The sequence below is a fragment of the Vicugna pacos genome, chromosome 14 (genome assembly GCF_048564905.1).
Source record: "Vicugna pacos chromosome 14, VicPac4, whole genome shotgun sequence".
Taxonomy (NCBI): Eukaryota; Metazoa; Chordata; class Mammalia; order Artiodactyla; family Camelidae; genus Vicugna; species Vicugna pacos.
In genome coordinates this window covers 18,053,609-18,073,876 of record NC_133000.1, presented here as the reverse complement: position 1 = coordinate 18,073,876, position 20,268 = coordinate 18,053,609, and the positions used below count along the sequence as shown (strand labels likewise).

The following is a 20,268-nucleotide window of genomic DNA, read 5'->3' as shown; positions in this document are numbered from 1 at the left end:
TAACCAATATTTATTGTGTTACTTTTGCATAAGAAGCACTATACTTAGCAGTGAGGTAAATGAAGGGTCTGTCGACTAGAATTTGTAGACCTCTTGTCAGCAATCTGCCAGCAGCTTAGAGCAATAGAATTTGGCTTTTTTCCATTTTGTTAAATCTTATTAGTGTTCATCCTTTAGAATATTTGGGGGATGTTTATGCAGTGTGTTTCTTTTAATGAATTTTATATTTTCAGACTATACTAAATGCTTTGAGAATTGAATTTCCACTATAATACGTAAATCTTAATAAAGTGTAATGAAGGTCTTTAATTTTAGTAAGAGTGATAATGGACCATGATTATAGCCTAGTGGCTAATGATATTGACTTAATAGGATTTTTTTTTCAGTGTTGTAAAGGAGAATGTGTTCTTTCCATGTGTATGTTATAGAATTGGACTAGATGAAGGCAGTTTGATGAGTATTGAGAAGAAATACTTTTTTTTTGAGGTATAGTTGATGTACAGTATTACATAAGTTTCATGTGTATAACAAAGTGACTCAATTTTTAAAGGTTATGTTCTATTTATAGTTATTATAAGAGAATTACTTACTTTGAACTAAACTCAATGAGCTTTTAATGAGGTGTTATTCTGTTATATGGCCTTTTAGGAGACTGTATAAGGGGACTTTATTGTTTCAGGGACTGCGTAGGTTAATTGCTTGAAACTCGAAGTAAGAAAAAAAATTTTGAGTTCCAGTTCTGTTTTTGCTTTCTTAAAGGAAAAAATGAGATTGAGATGATGTAGGTAAAGCTTTTAACACTGTTTCTAGCATATGGTAAGTGCTCTTTAAATGTCTATTATTTGTTATTGTCTTTTTGTTAGGGTTTCAGCTCCTCGGTCATGTAGCCCTTGAGCTTTTCCTTTGATGGTAATAAATAGGAGATAAAACTGACTCTTTAAATAATAGTTCTAGAAAGACTGGTAATTCAGTGAGTCCTTGTCTTCCAAGAATGTGGACATATATTCTAAGTTGTCCTGAAATAGTGGTAGTAATTAGCACCATTTTTTTTTCAATGGTTTGTAAAACAGGGCCTGGCTGCATCTAGATGATCACAGAATAATATTTTTCTATTATTATGTCTTGAAAAATACACCATCTTCTAAAATTGTCTGCAAAAATTAAGATCCATTTTTTTAAGTGGTTGAAACAGTAAAACTTGTAGCTTCCTCCTAGTCCAGCCTAAAGGATCTGTATGTGGTTTGCTGTTCACCTTTACAAACCAAATATTTCCAAATTATATTATTTTGTACAAGGCCAGCTAAACCTTATTTTGACTTTGAAGGCATGTTGAGGTCAGTGATGTTTAATTTGGTGCATTGTTCACTGGTGAAATGGAGTTGCAAATTGTTCTGACACTTCATGAGATGTTAAATGAATTATTTAGTGTTAAGTAAAGAACTCTGCTAAATTATTTTAAACTATTCAGGTTAAAGTATTTTAAGATTAAGTTCTTTTAAAATATGTTATATTTTCAGTCCATAGATTAAACCTTTTGAGTTTTGAATCATAACATATCCTCTTTTAATTAAAACCAAACCCTTGGAGTTGACTTTTTAAATGTACAATAAGAAGGTTAAATTTTTATGTGAGCGCTTTATTTTTAAGAAGTTAATTCAGTGTTTTCCTTTATATATTTAAAAGATTAAATACTTTGATGGTAAAAATGGCACGACACTCTGTGGATGATGAAGTTGTGTTAGACTTGAAAGTATTCCACATGAACCTGAATCAAGATGCAGCGGCTGAAAATAAACTCTAGTATAAGAATGTGACAAGAATAAGCTACCGTTTATAAAAACGCACTTAACCTAAACAAACTGAAACTCCAAGGAATTTTCAAATTGTGAAATAACGGGAACAATCATTTAACGTGGAAGGAAGAAGTTAGCACATACCTCCCTCCCTGAAAGTCTCATAAGATCAAATTATGGGGTGAGATGATTAAAACAGGAAAGGTAATTTATTGGCAGCATAACAGATAGATTACCGTTTAGAGGCCAAACCCCTGAGAACTGATTATATTAAGGGGATGGGACTAAGGTTAGAACACAGACAGCTGTTCAGAAACAGACTGCCACTTAATTATGGTTTGGTTTTGTTTTTTCTCAAGGAGTTAAACATGCTTAGTTCTAACTCTTTGTAAACGTTCCTCTATCTGTCTTCAATCACTTTTTTCTGTCTAAAGTTTTATTGAGACATCCTCTCAGCCTGGAGGAGTCATTTCCATCCAGTCTATTTTGCCTCACCTCTTACAAGCATGAACTGTGCTGTTGCAGTTAACCGTCAAGATTAACACCTTGGAGTTAATCTTTACTTCATAGCGGCATGCAGTCAGTTGTCATACCAACCCCCTGTCCCTGTTCAGTCCTGAAGATAATTATAGATGAGCATTTGGTTAAAGCAAGTCTTTTTCTTCACTGAGTCAGAGATAGGCACCCAGTAAACACTTGCTAGATGATTGCCAGTAGGAGACTCCTTCTAAAGCCTGGTCATAGCACAGCTGCAGCTCAGTGCCGCCGTGGAGGACGGTGGAATAAGCTGAGAGAGAAGCAGGGCCTAGACTCCAAGGGACATGCAGTCATGAGAAGGAACTTGTGGGTCACCCAAGAACAGCTAAGAGGCCATTGAAGGAGTCTTAGTCCAAGTCCATCTTTAGGTGGAAATCTCCTCTATCTAGACCTCTAGCTAGTGCTTTCTTTGTGATTCATAGAAAGTATATTTGGCACATGAAAAACGAAGTAACAAAGTACTTACGATTGATGGTTACATATGCAATAGGTTCCTAAAGATATTTCTAGAGTACTTTTTTTACACCTCATAAAATAATGATTTTATGTATTAAAAGGATACATATGGATTTATAAATGGAAGAATTAAAATAAATATGTTTCAATACAGAAATGACTATATTGAATTTGGGGATCATAGTAAAAACAAAACATAGTGTTTATAGCTTTCAAATTAAAAAAGCAGTTGGTAGATGTCTTCTGAGGAATTTGGCATTATATACCTGAAATTAGGCAGAAATAAACAGAGAAATAACTTCATCCAAGGAATTAAGTAATAAGAATGTTATGAAAAGAGATACTTTTTATATTGCAAGTTGTTGCCTTTGAAGAAATTTTAAATGAAAATTATTTTTAGTTCCTATTCTGTTGAACCAAAGAATTTAAAGTAGTATGTGATGTTCAGCATGTATTACTTGTAAATGACCAACACGTTTAAGGCTTTCAAACTAACCTTTCAGGAAACAATATTCCATTTTCCTTTAAGAATAATTCCTTTTCTGATTATGAAAGTGCTTATTGCAGAAAATTTTTAAAACGAATTTTAAATGCATTCATTCTGATCTCTTTCTTACCATCTTTCATGTTAGTTCCAGTTTCTTTTTTTAAAAAAAAAAAAACCTTCTCTATGTGTATGTATCAATTAGGCAGTTTTCTAACATGGTTCTCAATTTCTTTGCTGTGACTATTGCATCCCACTAGTTCCTTTGGGTTCATTTTACTTCTTGCTGAAATAAATCCTTGAGTAGTTCTCTCAGTGAGGATCTGTGAATGATAAACTTTGTTTTTGTACAAAAATACTTTTATTTCACTCTTACTCTTTAATTATAATTTAGCTAGACATGGTTGGCAATTTTTTTCCTGTAGTGCTTTAAATATATTCTTGTATTCTGATATCTTGCTGATGAGAAGTCTAAAGGTACAGTGATACCTTTTGTCGTTTAAAGGTACTCACTTTGGAAAGCTACACCTTTTTCCCTGTTAAAATATTTTTTAGATTTATTCTGCTCATATACCAAAAGAATTAATCTAATTTTTAAAATAAGAAGTAAATGGTTGAATGTGAGTCACTGAATATGGTAATATTTAGTCCTAAACAAAATCTCCTAAGATTGCTCTTTGAATATATAGGTACTAGTTAAATATTATGTTTTATAATATACTATATACATAGTATCATATATTTATTTTATGGCTCTTTTTCCAAAAGTGATAGTTTTAGTTATATTTCAATTTAGATGGGTGGAGTCCTACAATAGTTCCAGACCAGTGCTGTCCAAAAGAAATTTCTGTAATGGTGGAAATGTTCTTAATCTGCCCTGCCAGGTAAAGCAGCTAATGACCAGTAGATCCTACATGCTGATATGTCATCTTTTTTTTTTAATTGAAGTATAGTTGATTTATAATATTGTACAATATTGTGTTACTTTCAGATGTACAGCAAACTGATTTAGTTATATATATGTGTGTGTGTGTGTGTGTGTATGTATTCTTTTTTTATTCTTTTTCAGTATAGTTTATTACAAGATAGTGAATATAGTTCCCTGTGCTATATAGTAAATCCTTGTTGTTTACCTGTTTTATATATGATAGTGTGCCTCTGTTAATCCCATTGCCCAATTTATCCCTTCCCCCTTCCCCTTTGGGAACCATAAGATTGTTTTATCTGTCTGCGAGTCTCTTTCTGTTTTGTAAATAAGGTTCATTTGTATCGTATTTTTTAGATTCCACGTGTAAGTGATATTATATATTCTCTTTCTCTGTCTGACTTACTTCACTTAGTATGATCATCTCTAAGTCCACTGATGTGTCTTTTTATCTGCTTTTATCTCTTATCAGATGAACAGAGGTTTTGAATTAATACCTGAATTAATTGGTTAGTTTTAGACCATATAATTTAAGATGTTTCATTTTACATGCAGATCTTTTTTTCCAGAAATGTAAAGCTAATTAATAACTTTGTTTTAAAAGTTAAGGTTTGACTGTACAGTATAGGATTAGAAGGAAGTTGTAGAACTATAATGAGATAGTTTGTATGTTTAACTTACGGTCTGGTTTCTACATTACAGTCATATACAGAGAGTGTGTTTTTGAAGTATTAAGGCTGGTATATCTTCTGAGGTTACTTTTTTGTATATTAAGTATTAGTTCTTGAGTAAGACGAATTAGAGGAACAGCTCTTCAGGTATCACTCTAATATACAAGTAAGTTTGTTAATAATGCCTCTGTTTTTCAGATTACAAATAGAAGAATCTTCCAAGCCTGTAAGGCTATCACAACAACTGGACAAAGTTGTAACAACCAATTACAAACCTGTTGCTAATCATCAATACAATGTAAGTCTTCATGTCTTTCTTCATTCTGTCCTGTCTTAAATATCATAGACTCTTAGGTTTTGAAAGGACCTCAGTAGTCACACACCTTGCTTCAGGTGCGTGAATTATCCAGACTTAGTGAGGAATATAACAGTTTGCCAAGTATATAGATGGTGTTCACTCTGAGTCCTAAGTAATACAGTGAGAAGGCGGCAACCATCAAACAATTCTTGATAAGCTTTTCAAAGAAATAAAACCACTTTTCAATATTTCTAGTATTTTAAATTAGTAAATATTAGCTTTATTATTTTTTCTATTCTTGTGTAACTGAGGGTTTTTATTGTTTTAACAAAAAAATGTAAAGGTCATGAAACAATGGGAATTTTCCTATCAGTTATTAAGATTGCTTTGCATAGTTTCAGCTTTCACAGGCATTTTTACAGCCTCACACTACCATGCCAAGTGAGAACTACCTGTTTATATATATATTTAAATCTTTTTTATTGAATTATATCTTATATATACTGTAAGAGTATATTCTGTGTGTGTGTGCATGTATGTATATATATATGTGTATATATATATATATATACAGATTTACAGTACATGCATGTATTATATACATATTATGTGTACTTTGTGCCAGGCACTGTTCTAACTACTGTAACTACTACTGTTACCCTTATTTTACAGATGCAGTCACTGAGGCACAGAGAGGTTAGCTTACTTGAGGTCACATAGCCAGTAATTAACCAGTATAGTTGTTGAACCAGGCAGTCTGATTTAGGAGCCTTGCTTTTTTTTTTTAATTGAAGTATAGTTGATTTACAGTATTTTGTTTCAGATGTACAGCAAAATGATTCGGATTTTTTTTTTCAGTTCTTTTCCATATTAGGTCATTTTAAGTTATCAGATGTAGTTTCCTACATCTTATTGTTTTTCTATTTTATGTGTGGTAATGTGCATCTGTTAATTCCATACTCCTGATTTATCCCTCCTCCACCCACTTCCCCTTCAGTAACCATAAATTTGTTTTTCACTTCTGTGAGTAGGAGCCTTACTCTCAATGATCCATGACACAGAATAGTATCTGCCAAACAAACTGCTTTATGATATTTGAGTTTCTTGTGGTTATTTTATGTGAGAGGTAGCAAATGCAAATACCTGCAGGGCCAAGCAGGCATCTTCCTGAGCAGAATATTGAAATTTAAGAAGATAAATTGTAGGGACTTTTATGAACTGGAGTCCACGTGCCCCTTCTAAAGACATTCAAATTTTAAAATTCCTACACTGTGTGGATTAAGTCAAAGAAGTCAAAATTCAGCTTATCTGCCCAGGCTTCCGTTTTATAGCCTCTGGTTATGCTTCAGGGGAAAAGTAAACTAAAAAAGAGGACAGGCAAGATCTAAGTGGGGCAAATTTAAGTATCAGATAATCCAAGAGAGACATTTTTGTGTTGTCTGTTGATTTTTTTTTTTTTACATTTTTATTGATTCATAATCATTTTACAGTGTTGTGTCAAATTCCAGTGTTCAGTGTTGTCTGTTGATTGAGACAAGTAGATGAAGTCTACTTCTTTGTCCCCTTCTGTTCTAGTCTTTTCTACTCTTAGATGAGCATGCATAGAGCTTTCTGGAGCCAGATGGAGATAAAGAAGTAAAATGGGATACATCTTAAATGTCTTGGCCTTTCTTATCATCGATATGCTTCTCCTGTAGCCCCTGAGTATGCTTTTTTCTCCACTTATGGGCCAGGCTTCTGTATACAGTTTCTACTCTTGTGTACGTTTTTATTGCAGTGAGGGTAAGACAGACCACACTTTCTATAGGCTATAAAAAGGTATAACCTTTTTGGAAAGAAGTTTGGTAATTTGTGTCAAAAGCACTATAAACGGCTATATCCTTTGGTCTAGCAGTCTTATATCTAAGAATTTATTATAGTAAGACAAATGCCCAAGATGATACACAGTAGTGTTTCTCTCTATTGTTTAAGATAGGAAAAGATCAGAAACAAAATATCCAAAAATTAGGTTTAGTTCAGTACTTAAACAGTTGTTGTTTTTTTTGATGGTAGGTGCAAGAACCTAATTTTTTTTCTTTATGAGATCGTTTTCAGTTGTTGGAATTGTCACCATGAGCATGTATTGTCTGAACTGTTACAGTGGGCAGTAAAACTTTCCTGTTGGAATGGGAAAGGGACAAAGCTAGGGAAGAGTGTTAGTGCTTAGCCACAACAGTGTCCTACCACAGTTATCTAAGCTGTGTCTTCTCTCAACAAAAAAAATTTTTTAATGCCTTCTTTGTGCCTGAGGTACCTACTCTTGGTGAACCAAATAGATAAAATGTTTGTCTTCAATAAGCTGTCACTTCTTTCTATGTCTCTGGTCATGCCTTTTCAGATCCCCCATTGGGATATAATCTATCGCTGTTTCATTTGACCAAGTGGATCTATATTTGTATATTATAATTGTTGTTTCCTAAATTCCACTTCAAGGGTCACTCTTGTTAAACTGCCACAAACCATCATTTCTGAGTCAAAAGAAAAATCTCTCTTTGGTCAGTCAAAGCTAGCACTTTTGCTGGTATCAAAGCTCAGACCTCTATCTAATTCATATGCAGAGTGACATTGACACTACATCGACGTGGCAGGTATAGAAGATAGATTCTAAATGTCGTATTTTTAGAATAGCTTTCTTTGTTCTCTTTTTACTACTAAAATAAATACAAATACATTGTATTCTGAACTCCTTGTTAGGATATAAAGCTATCATATCCACTTTCAAGACTCTTTTTAACATTAAGTGACATTTCAGTTCATGGTTTCAACCTTTGTTAAGTTTGTCATAGTGTGAATGAGTCATTAATATTAATGTAATTATAGTCATGAGTCATATAGTAATCTTTGATTAACAAAGGTTGACTGTAATCCACCACATCACATTATTTGAATGTTTAATGATTTTCCCCCCATGAGAGTGTATCAAAATGGGTGGAGGCACCTGCATAGCTTTTAAAAGCATATTTAGTATTATAATACCAACTGTAGGAAGAGTATAAAACTTTTGTTATTGTTGTCAGACAGGGACGTTTATTTTTAAAAGATTGAGAAACATCAACATAGTTCATTCAACAAGAATGATTTAGAGGTTTTGTAATCAAGATGTTCAATAAAAAATTTTAAACTCGATATAATGTTGAAATATTTTCAAAGTTTCGCCAGGTGGAGCTATATAAACATGAAGCCCCGTATTTCATTTTTTAACAATTGAGATTCTTTGAATGCAATTTTCAGGATAAAAATAAGGAAAAATATTTTGTACGAAACATAAAAGGGGAGTTGGAAAATAGTGTCTGTATTTGTAAAACAATATCCATACATTTGATCAAAAAGAAACCACTTAAAAAAAAAAAACTGTGTTTACCCCCAGAAACTTTTTCACTCACCTATGGCACCTAGATAAATTGGCGTATAGTATATATGATCATCTCCAAATATTTGAACTCCCACATTGTACATGGAGCTTTTCTAAACATTAAATTCAAATTTACCTCTTTGGTTCACAAACTGGGATATAATACCTACCATTTTTGCCATTCAGAAAGCATTTTTGGGGACAAAAAGAAATATACAATTAGCATCATCTCTTAGAATACTCTTTCCTTGAAAGCTTGGCCATGAAAACTCACCCCGGACTAGGCTGTGACCTGTCAGGTTTCTCCCTTCGTGGCCTTTCCTCTGGCTTAGATCATCATTAAGTTTGTGAAACATGAACCAGTTCGTGTAGGTTAACATCTTCCAGAGAAGTTTTTTTGAAACACGAATTTTGTGAGAATCTCCCTGAAAAAAAGAGTTATTTAAGAAGAATTGTGTGTTAAAAGAACATGTAAATTCTGATTATATCCCCTTCAAAATTGGCACTGCATTTAATATACTTAAGTTGGGAACCTCTTGGAATTTGTTTAATCCTGCATTTTGCAAACATTTGAGCATTAAATTCCCCTTCCCCATTCCTTGAGGTAGTAAAAACAAATTATGGAAAGTAATGGTTGTCACAGTAGGGCCCATTGAGGGGGGAAATGATATAGGAACTCATATTTTTCTTGGGTTTTGCCTAACAAAAATATTGAGCTTTAGAAATATTTACTATGGGGATTGAACCTGGCACCCTTATGCAGTCCCTGTGCTGGTTAGTCATGTTTCATTAGAAGAGTAGAAACTGTACAACACAGAGAGGTTGGCAGCAGTGCTTTATTTGTTTTCAGCTTTTTTAGGTTTGGTGTTAAATTCAAGGATTTACAGATTATAGTATCTGTTGTTAACTCAATCTCAAAAAATGAATAAATGGCCTTAAAAGATTCCTGCAAAGAAACTGTAGATTCGAGATAATACTACAATAAAGCAGACAAGTGAACAAGGAAGGGGGAACACTGAAACTTCTAAAATCATCTGTTTATCAGTCCCTTTGTGAGGTAGAAACAGTGATGATGTGCTCAGACCAGGCGAGAACTTGACCCTTCCAGAAAGGAAATTATCACTATCATTTTAAATATGGCTTGTGATACCCTGTCTTTCATGATGATACTTAGAATCTATCATGGAATCAGAAACAATGCCAGATGTTTCAAGCAGAAAGGGACTTAAAGTAGGGAATTGGTTACAGATCGTGGACAAATACAAAATGGAAGGGCTGGGGTTGCAAAAAGCAAGAAGAGGGTTGGTTACCAGAGATGAGGAAGCTGGTGCTGCCTGGGGGCTTCCACAGCACAACAGAAAAGCTCTCCCTTCCTCCTGCTTCCCTTCTCCCATTGGCAGAGCCCCAGCTGGAAACAGGCTGGCAGGTGCATTGGAGAAGTGTGGCCTACAGGCCCCCTGCTGCCACCACCACAGCCAAGGCCAGGAGCTGAAGGCTTGTTGAAAATCAGTTGACACAAATAACCCTTGACCTTTGTGTTGTACCTTATGTTGTATTAGCGTTTGCTGATTCAAAGCTATCACAGTTTGCAATTCAGTTAAAACCGAAGCATTCAGAACATGAAGACAAAATTAAATTAAAACTTACTCTTAAAATAATGTTTTATTTTTATTTCATCTCCTTAAATTTTTTTGTGTATGCTTTATAAAAATCTCCATGCATATTAATGCACTCTTTTATTTTTATAACTTACAATAGATACTCATAGAGTTCATGCTTTAAATTTTTTGCTGGTAGAGTTGTATAATCAAAATATAGAGTCAGCTGACATATAAGATTCCTTTCGACTCCCTCTATCTCAGATTGCAAGTAAGGGTGCTTCTGTATGTATGTTCTGGTTGGCTTTGTGGACAGCATCATCTAGCCTGAATAAATGTCACAGCATTCTTATACGTAGTCCCCAGTCAAATGGCCTTTCTCATAAGGAATCCCTTTTCTTATAAGGAATTGTGTCCTCTGTTTTCTAGATAGTGGTTCTCAACACTGGCTGTACACTAGAATCACCTGGGAAGAAAAATAGCTCCAGATATTAATTGTATTGATCTAATGTAGACGCCAACTAAAGGTTTTTTAAGTTCCCTAAGTAATTCTAACATTCAGTCACTGATCCAAGGAGACAGGAATTTTTTATAGCTCTGCCTGCCATCGCCTATTGGAATTGGGAGCAAAAATGATCCCTGGGAGGAGACCAGGAAGTCTCTTTCCACTAAATCTAAAATTATTAAAAAGAATTAGTATCTTCTTGTCTTTGTTATCATCCTCTGCTCCACCAGCTTGGAAAAAATTTTCTCTTTCCCTTTCTTCCTGGCAATAGCTCTTGGTCTGAAAGTGATAGAGAACTAGAAAAACTGAACTAGAAAATAATTCTTGGCAGAAATAGAAGTGCTACATAAAAGCTTGAGGTAAACTCCCAGAAACTAAAAAGAAAATTTTCTCTATGTATATACTCTTTCCTTCTGTGTGGCAACTGTGTTACTCCTCTTCTTAAAGTTGTTGGGGTTTTGTTGTTGTTGTTATTGTTGTGGGGTTTTTTGTTTGTTTTTGGGGGAGTGTTTGGTGTGGTATTATTTTTTTTAGGTATATGTATAAATTTGGCATTTTGCTGATTAAAATGGTTGCCTGCAGGACTGTATCTAAAGGCTTTTGGGCAATATTTGCCTACTATATTATATAGTATAAGAATACAACATGCTTTGTCCATTTGAATTTATACACTAAGGACTGATCAACTCTAAAGAATTAATTTCCTCCCGAAAGATAAGGACACATGAGGCAGAAATAGAGGCATTGGGGGTAGGGGAATCTTTCATAAGGATTTAAAATGCAAACCATGATATTCAAGGCTGTCGTGCTCACTTCTAACGTTAAAATAAAAGCCTCCACAAAGACTGCCTTGACAGAGCAATCAAAGTATTTCTGCAAACAACAATCTAGAAATTTACAGACATCTGTATTATAATATTTTAATTGGCAGTGGGTGGCATTTATAATTTTAGTCAGTGATTAGTGTTTCAGTAATGACAGTTGAATACCGTGTCTATACCACATCCACAATGGATTTCCAACATTTAATTGCATTTTAGTCTAGAATAATTTGTTTTCTGCTTTGAAAGTAAAATTGTATATGATGGATTTTTTTGGATTGTAAGAGTTTGTAACTGGAGACTAAATTTAAAGTTCTTTCTGAATTGACATTTATTTCTGTGCAGCTGGTTATGCAATAGTCTGTGGTCATTGGGGGCAAATATAAGAGCAGTAATTAAAATGTGTATAATGTAAAAGCTATTTCTAGTCTAATAGCTATCCCTGTAATATTTTGTGGTGGCTGCTAACGAGTGAGGTATCTGACTGCTTTGAGCGTCATTTCCTTATAATGCCAGTGCAAAACAAAATGCCCAAAGGGAAAAGAGCTAAAATGAGAAGAAATAATTATCTCAGAACAATAGTCTTCTCCCCAACAGGCTAGTTCTTATCATTTGTACTTTATTTGTAGAATTAATTTTACTTGTAATACAGAGTTGTAAATACAATATTAAGATTACCATTTCTACACTGTTTGGCTTGAAAAAGAAAAGTTACTTCAGGGACCTTAGTTTTGTCAAAATAAAGTGTTTGTGAAAAAAAAATTGAAAGCTTAATCAAGTGACATGAACGCATATAAGTTGCATGTTTTCAGGAAAGAAGGTAACCTGGCAAATGTACACGTCTCTGGATGCTAACACTAGGAGAGTTTATACATTCTCTTCGTGCCACTGCTTTCTTCATTTTATGGAAGAAACAAGTTCAAGGAGGTCACCTGAAGAGAAAAGGCCTCCTGTCACTGCCAATGTTCTTAACTTTTTACGAATGCTTCCCAAACTTTTCATTCCTAGAGAACCTATTCTGTGATCTGCCTGCCCTTAGCCCTCTTCCTGCCCTGGAAAACTCTAGTTTTAAAAGATGTTACCTACCAAACTGTATTTTGGGTATTTAGAGGTTTGAAATTTGCGAATTTTAACCACTATCTGTAAAAATAGGTAATAAAAAGTTTCTTCTGTATAGCACAGGGAACTATATTCAATCTATTGTAATAACCTTTAAGGAAAAAATATGAAAATGAATATATGTACGTATATGCATGACTGGTACATTGTGCTGTATACCAGAAACTGACACATTGTAACTGACTGAACTTTAATTTTAAAAAAAGAAGATTTCCTTAAAAAAAAAAACCCAAAAAACAAAGAACTGCAAGTTAGGCTTTCTGATCAACATGAACTAACCATTAGCCAGGCTGAATTGATGCAATTTCAGAAAGGAAATGTTTTTTAGGGGGAAATGGGTAATGAAAGTGGTTTACAGATTGGCGTTAATACCTACTTGGAGGCTTAAAGGTCTGAGGAGCCCTGGGAGCGTTGAGGACCCCAGGTTCTGAACAACTGTTCTTTGACCTGTTGTCTTGCAAAACTTAAAATCTGATAGTCATGTGGAGGACAGCAAAGAGAGTGCCTATGTTTCAGAGTGATCATGTTAAATTGATTCCTTCTTTTTTTTTTTTTTTTTTTTTGCTGTTTGCACGTAGATTGAATATGAAAGGAAAAAGAAAGAAGATGGAAAACGAGCTCGAGCCGATAAACAACATGTTTTAGACATGCTCTTTTCGGCTTTTGAGAAACATCAGTATTACAATCTTAAGGACTTGGTGGACATCACAAAACAGCCTGTGGTATGTATATGCTCACATCAATCCTTTAAGTGTCCTGCTTAATAACACGGCTTTACTGAAGAGAAGTATATCGTAAATGATTACGTTCACTTGCACCTATGCTGATGTCAGGTTTTATTTCAGCACAGAAAAGATGTCTTAATTTTCTTTTTTCTTTTCCCTCCTTTCTTCTTTTTTTTGTAACCTTGGCTTCATTGTTTAAATTTTAAATACATTTAATGTCAATAGTTCCATATGAAGAAAAAGTGGATTTATCCTCCTTTTGACTGATCCTTCACACTAAGCCTGAAGTCTCTTTGTTTGTATCATTTCTAGTCTTTCTTTTGTTCCCCTACCCCCTCCAAAAAAACTCAACTTTTTTTTTTTTTTTTGAAACTGCTTCATAGAATCACATTCTTTTAAGGGTCATACTGGTGGTCTTGTGATGAGTGCTTTTCTTGTGAACTGTTCTCTATTGGTTTTTTTTTTTTTTAAAGATTCTGTCCAGCACTAACATTAGGTCCTTTTCAACTTGTTCCTGCCTCACAGTGCTTGTTGAGATTGTGTTTGGGTTGGCCTAGTCTCCATTTTTAAGGAAAAATTTAATAAATTGATGTCTTAGAGAGTTGTTTTGTTCTGTCAGTGATTATTTTTTTATCACTTCTCCAGACTTTGGTGCCTGTTTGCTAATAACTTGTGTTTCTAATCCATTTTAAATGCTGGTAACAAGTAAGGGGTCTAAATGGTTTATCCAGCCTTTGAGTCTCACTTCCTTACACTTAACTTTCTCACACCTAAGGCTAGCAAGTATCCAATGGAATTATAACAGTATTTTACTTACAGATTTTTAAAAATTAAATGGAAACCCCTTTATTTTCTGTCCTCTTGCCCAGTTTCCTTTATCACTTTGTCCACTTTGCCAAGATACTCAAAATACATTCATTCCAACTCCTCCTAATCTACTTGCTTCAGAATATGTATCAAGATAACCAGTTTTGTAAAATATTTTAACATAATTAAATTACTCTTTATTAAAGGACTTGCTGTATTTCCTTCTAATTTATTCAAAGCTTTAGGAAATGATTTCTGAAACTTCAGTATTGATGGTACAGGTTCCCGCTTCTGTAGAGATTTCTTTGCTGTTAAACTTCATCTTTTCACTTTTTCATTAAGAAAGAAATTTGAATTCCAAAAGATCTAAATACTTTTTATTTTTTTACCAGAGAAGAGGAAAGTGCCCATGTGGCAGTATTATCAACTCATCTTAACGACTTCACTCCATTCAGCATCAAAGCCTTAGAAACAGCATTCCAGGCTAGATAAGAAATTTGAAATGGAATAATTCATAAGCTAAGCTCTGTTTCTTCTGGTTTTAATGACGTTTCTCTTTTTATTTTATATATACATGAAAAGGCCATTCCAGAAATTCTGAATACAAACAATATAAACTCATAGGATAACAAACACACAAAATTAGATAGGGGAAAATAAATGTTTGTAGAGAGATATTCAGATAATACTAGAGAAAGCAGTTCCTTTGCCTTAACATGGAATGACATTGTTTTTAAAGTTCATTCATTTTGCATCAAAGAAAAGGGATAACTAGTATTTCTCTCAAACTGGGTTCTTCAGATAAGTTGTATGTGGTGGAACTCAATGAATCTCTTACAGGGCTTCTTAATTCATGGTCAGTAGATGGGCTTTAGGAGATACACTAATCTCCTGAAGATGTGCAGAATTGTGTGGATTTTTCCAGGGAACAGATTTATAGTTTATTTCAGATTCTCATAGACAAGCCTGGGAACCTCAAAGAGCTTGAGAACACTGATACAGACACTAAATTATTTTATAATAGCTTTATTATTTAGGGACTAAATTGCCTCAGCAAGCATAAGGCTTTTGAAGGCAGGTTTGTATATTACTTATATCCCTAAATAGTCATATGTTCCATAGCACAAACATAGTAGGAAGTCAGTAAATATTAAATGAACTGATTTGAGAAAAAGGAAATGGTCACATCCTCCATATTTAAGGATGACCATATTTTCCTCAGATGGATTTTGATAGGCCTCATGTCGTTTATGGCAGGAGTCGGGTACAAAGAGCTAGCCTCAAGGAAGCATGAAATACCAGAGCCAGTTATCCTTGCCTAGAAAAGAGGGCAGGAAGGGGTCAGCATGGATCCCCATGTTGCCATTTATCTCAGTGGGATCCAGAGAAGTTGCTTCCATCCCTAAAATTGAAAGAGTTGCACTGGATAATTGTTGTGATCCCTTCCAGCTCTTAATCTGTGATCCTCCCCCTCTTCTATTTCACCTCCTCCTCTCCACCTCCCACTCACATTTGAATTGAACTGGCAAAGCCCGTTGACCTAGAAAGAAAGTGTCTAGAGCCCAGCTCTTCTCCATGTAGGAAACTATTATCCCCTTTAAAAGGTTCACAGTTTATAAGCCAGTCTGTACTAATGGTCATCATTATATTCTTACTAATTTGATCTTAGTCTAAGCAATACCAAGAGAATGAGGGGACCCATTGTAGCGTGAAGATGAGTGATCCAGGAAAGATGCCTCCTGGTGTGATAGAAAAAGCATGGAGTTAGGAGTAATAGGATCCCAGTTCAAGTCCCAACCCTGCCATTTGGCTGAATAGTCCTAGACAGGGTACTTAAATACATTTAATGTTTAATACATTATTTATTTAATATTTAATGTACTTAACATATGACACATGATATAAAATTTACCTATATGTTCAAATTAAATGTTTATAATAATATACTTTGTAAATATGTTTAAAATACCTAGTTTATAGGATCCTTATAATAGCTAATGTTTATGAAAGATACGTTGTCAACTGCAAAGTATTTTATGAGCCCTGTGTAGTATGAGAGAAAAGAGACTTTAATCAGTTCTTTAGTATATGAATTTAATGACATTCTCTCATCTTCTGATGGCCCCCAATACCACTTTTGATAACAAGTTTCTAACCATGAAGTGTGTCACTTTAACACATCCTCTTTGTTATTAACACTACTACTGTATTCTTAAGTTACCATCTGCTTTCTGACCTTTAGAATGTCATTTTTGACATTCTGAATGTATCTAAAGTATTTTCTTGTTTTTCCAGTCCCTTCCCTCCTTTGTTCTTCTTCCTAAAAACCTTCACTTCTACAAGCAAAATTATTGATTAGAGAAAATGCTCTTAGGGCCAGTCTTTTCTGTCATTCTCCAGTATGTGACTTGCATAAGCAGTCAGAGTTAAAGTTACTCATTAAGGGCAAATAAGCCAATTTTAAAAGGCCAAGATCTGGTAACTGATATAAAGTCAGAAACATGGTGTGCATTTAAAGGAGTGTTTTTATGGAGTTTAAATTTTGGGTTTTTTTCCCCTCTAAAGTGAAATATCAGAGGAAGCCTATTATTTCTCTCCTGACAGCCTTTGCTCTTTGTTTGTCTAGACTTTCTTCGTATTTTTTTTAATATCTGTAAAATAAAAACATAACAGCATTTCCTTCAGAAACACAGACCATTAGAAACTTTATGTAATTGCTCCTTTGAAACACCAAACTGCCAAGACTTTGACTTTGAGCCCTAGCACACTGTTTTCTAACCCAGCACCCATTTACCAGTGCTTCTTCAAACATACATTTCTGTTAAAAGTGTTATCAAAAATCAGCTCTGATTATAACTGAACCTCTTCTCTTCATTTCCTTGTGCTCTAAATCCACTTAATTTCAGGTCAAGATTCAAGGAAATGTATCTTTGATTACTGATGACTCCTTCTAAATCAGCAGTCCCCAATCATGTCAATCTAGTGGATCATTTAGTTTTTAATTCAGAATGTATAATTGAACAGTTTGCATGCTTTTATAGAGTAAGTTCACATCAACTGGAAAAACTAGGCACAGATTTACATGGCTTTGATATTGAAGCAGTTTGATGTCCATACTTCAAGTTCCCCAGCACTAGATAATGCTCAGCCAGCCGTTGCTTATTTGCAAAGTAGTCTTAGGCTTTGCAAATAAAGCTGATGCAGCAGTAAGGTGATCTTAGCCTGATCCTAAGGGTTTGTTTCTAGACAGGCCTAAATAAAGGCTTGATAGAAATAATTTAAGTGAAACTTGGCATCAGTAAGCTATAAGAAGATAGGCTTTTTTAAAGGAGAAAATGGCTAGAGAACTTGATACACTGAGCATTTCTCCTGACAGAAGATAAAATTTTATTTACAAGTGTTTGCTCTCACAGATCTGTGAATTGGGTGGAACTCTTTCAGGTGCGAGAAATAGAAACTCTGTTCTTAAACAAAAATAGTATTTATTGGCTCTTGTAGTTGGGAAGTTCAGGAATGCACCTTGCTTTAGACATGCTACTAGTATTATTTAGTTAGAAATGTCCCTTCCTTCCCTCATCATTCTGTCTTTCTTGTGTGTTGTCTTTAAGAATATCTTGTGTAGTAGTCAGAATGGCCTCCCGAAGCACCTCACAGCTAGCAACTTTGAAGCAAAAAGAGAGTATCTGTCTTGGTTATTCCAGTAAAAGCCCAGGGAAGACTGGTGGTATGCCCATTTCTGAGCCAAGAAGACAGGGTAAGGGCAGTCTACCAGCCAGGCCCACTGCCTCTCCCATACTTGTGCCACACTGCCTGGTACAGAAGTAGCACCTGCTCAGTGTTAACCATTTTACTGCTATCACAAATTTAGGCTGTTGAAAACAGAACTCTTGATTTCTACGCCCCTCCAAAACCTCCCTGAGATTTCTCCATTTCAGTAAGTGACACCACCATGCCCCAGGCTGCTCAAGCCACACACCTATGCTCCTGTTTTCTCTTCATGGTATTTACATATATTACACATTATGATACACGTGTAGCATATTTATCTATTACAGATCTCTGACTCGGGATCTTAGAGGTAAAAGCAATCTTAGAGATTATCTAGTCTAAGTTACAGTCCCAGGGAAGGGAGTTGCCTAGTGGGTTGAACCCACCTCTTACCACATTGCCTCTTCTTTCAGACACACGTATACACCTGTAGACAAGCAAGGAAGATATTTTTCTGACACGAGGAACCCCTTTTTAATGAGGGGGGAAAAAGCTAATTTCTCAGGTAGACTGCTTTCAGATTTCTTTACTATTAAGAATCATCATCGTTAAATCTAAGCCAGGTACATAGAGAATGGAATCTAAGCTTTATCTTGGTTCATTCAGTTCCTAATCCAAAGTAAAATAGGTGTTTTTAACGTTTGAAGCTCACTCCCAAATTTACTACTAAGTAAGTGCTGATTTTATCATAATTGTTTTCCTCTGACATATAATTTCGCTGTTTTACTTGGTTCCTTTTTGCTTTTTTTCCCCTGAATCTTCATTATTTCCTTTTTGATGACATATTCCCCTTCAGTTCTCTCTTCACTTTTCCTGTAACTGTAAGTTTTTATTTTTGAATGATACTACTAAAACTAAAAAGACCACCAGTTTCCCAGCAAAGCATATAAATTAATGACAGCCCTTTATGAGACTTCCATTTTAAAAAATAAAATATTTGTAGTGACCAATTAACTCTGGTTAGAGTGTGGTACTAAAAAATACTTGCTAGCTTATAAATTTGAGCCTTAATTAAAAGTTTAAGAATATTAAATGTCATTCTAAAATAAATTATTGACTATTGAATATAAATGGATAAAATTTAAATATATTTATGAAATGTTAATGCTTTCTGTATGAATAGAAGGTCTAATAACTAAGATATACTACCAAGCTTATTATGAAATAGTAACATTTTCTCTTTCAACTTCTATGATTTGCTTCAGCCTTTTTACTTTTTTTCCTTATTTCTGAATGAGGTAAAATTGGGAGTGATTTTACTAACATAACCAGTTGAGTCCAGATTTTACATGAGATATTATGTAGGTAAAAGCAGTATCTGACATAGGCTCCCAAAAAACAAAATTGGGTGCTATTTACATAACAAAATTTACATGTAATTTTTAATTAAGCAGTAGGCCACAAAATTTATATTTAATCTGAAAAATGTCAAAATTTATATTTAAGTTTATATTTAAAATTTATATTTAATCTGAAAATTTATATTTAATCTGAAAAATGTCGTTATCCAGAAACTCTCCTTCCCCACACTTCCAGTCCTATTTGATTATAAAGAGAGGTAAAAGTCAATGTTTAAGCTCATTAACTGCCTTCTGGTTTCTTTATTTTGTCCCTGAGCAAGCTGGAAGAAAGGGTTTGTTTTAAACTTGCCATCCTTACGAGAATTATCTCATAATGAGAAAGAAGTCATTTTCTTTGTGTTGGTCTCTGCATTAGAGAACACATTACTCTGTGGATTTAAGTAAGTGTTTGAAGCCTCCTGGTTTCTCTAACTCAGCAGGGGAATTGAGATACCAGAGGATAAGCCTGTTGGCAGAAAACCTTGTAGTGCCAGCCTGGCTGGCCACTTCAGTTCTGTATTGCAGCATTAGAGAGCCATTTCTGCCTTCTGAAATGGTCCCAAGACAGATACTCTAATTCCATCATATTTTCCAGTACATATGGACTGATCCACAGAGCTAGCCACTGTTAATTGGAAATGTTACTTTACCCATGGTAATTTGGTAATTAAAAAATGATGTTACCTCAGTTTGTTATGAGCTGTTTTTCCCCCATTACTTTAAAACCTTATTTTCAGTACAAGTTATACTTTTTTTTTTTAAAGTTACAGTTCAGTGGATTTCAGCATATTCACATAGTGTACAACCATTGCCACAGTCAATTTTAGAACATTTGCTTCAGCCTACAAAGAAACTCCATACCTATTAGCAGTCACTCCATCACCCCTCCCCCACAACCCTAGCGAACCTAATGTACGGATCTACTTTCTGTCTCTAAAGATTTGCCTATTCTGGACATTTCATATAAATGGAATCATTTAACATGTGGTCTTTTATGACTGACTTCTTTTATGTAGACATAATGTTTTCA

The 20,268-nt window shown here is 34.4% G+C and overlaps 1 protein-coding gene across 1 annotated transcript in view; it reads left to right on the top strand.

Moving 5' to 3' along the window:
- Nucleotides 1-20,268, top strand: part of GTF2F2 (general transcription factor IIF subunit 2) — a 120,871-nt gene that overhangs the window by 94,330 nt on the left and 6,273 nt on the right. The window contains exons 6-7 of the mRNA XM_006209432.4: nucleotides 5,065-5,164; nucleotides 13,177-13,320. Coding sequence (XP_006209494.1) covers nucleotides 5,065-5,164; nucleotides 13,177-13,320 — 244 coding nt within the window. The remainder of the gene's footprint in view (nucleotides 1-5,064; nucleotides 5,165-13,176; nucleotides 13,321-20,268) is intronic.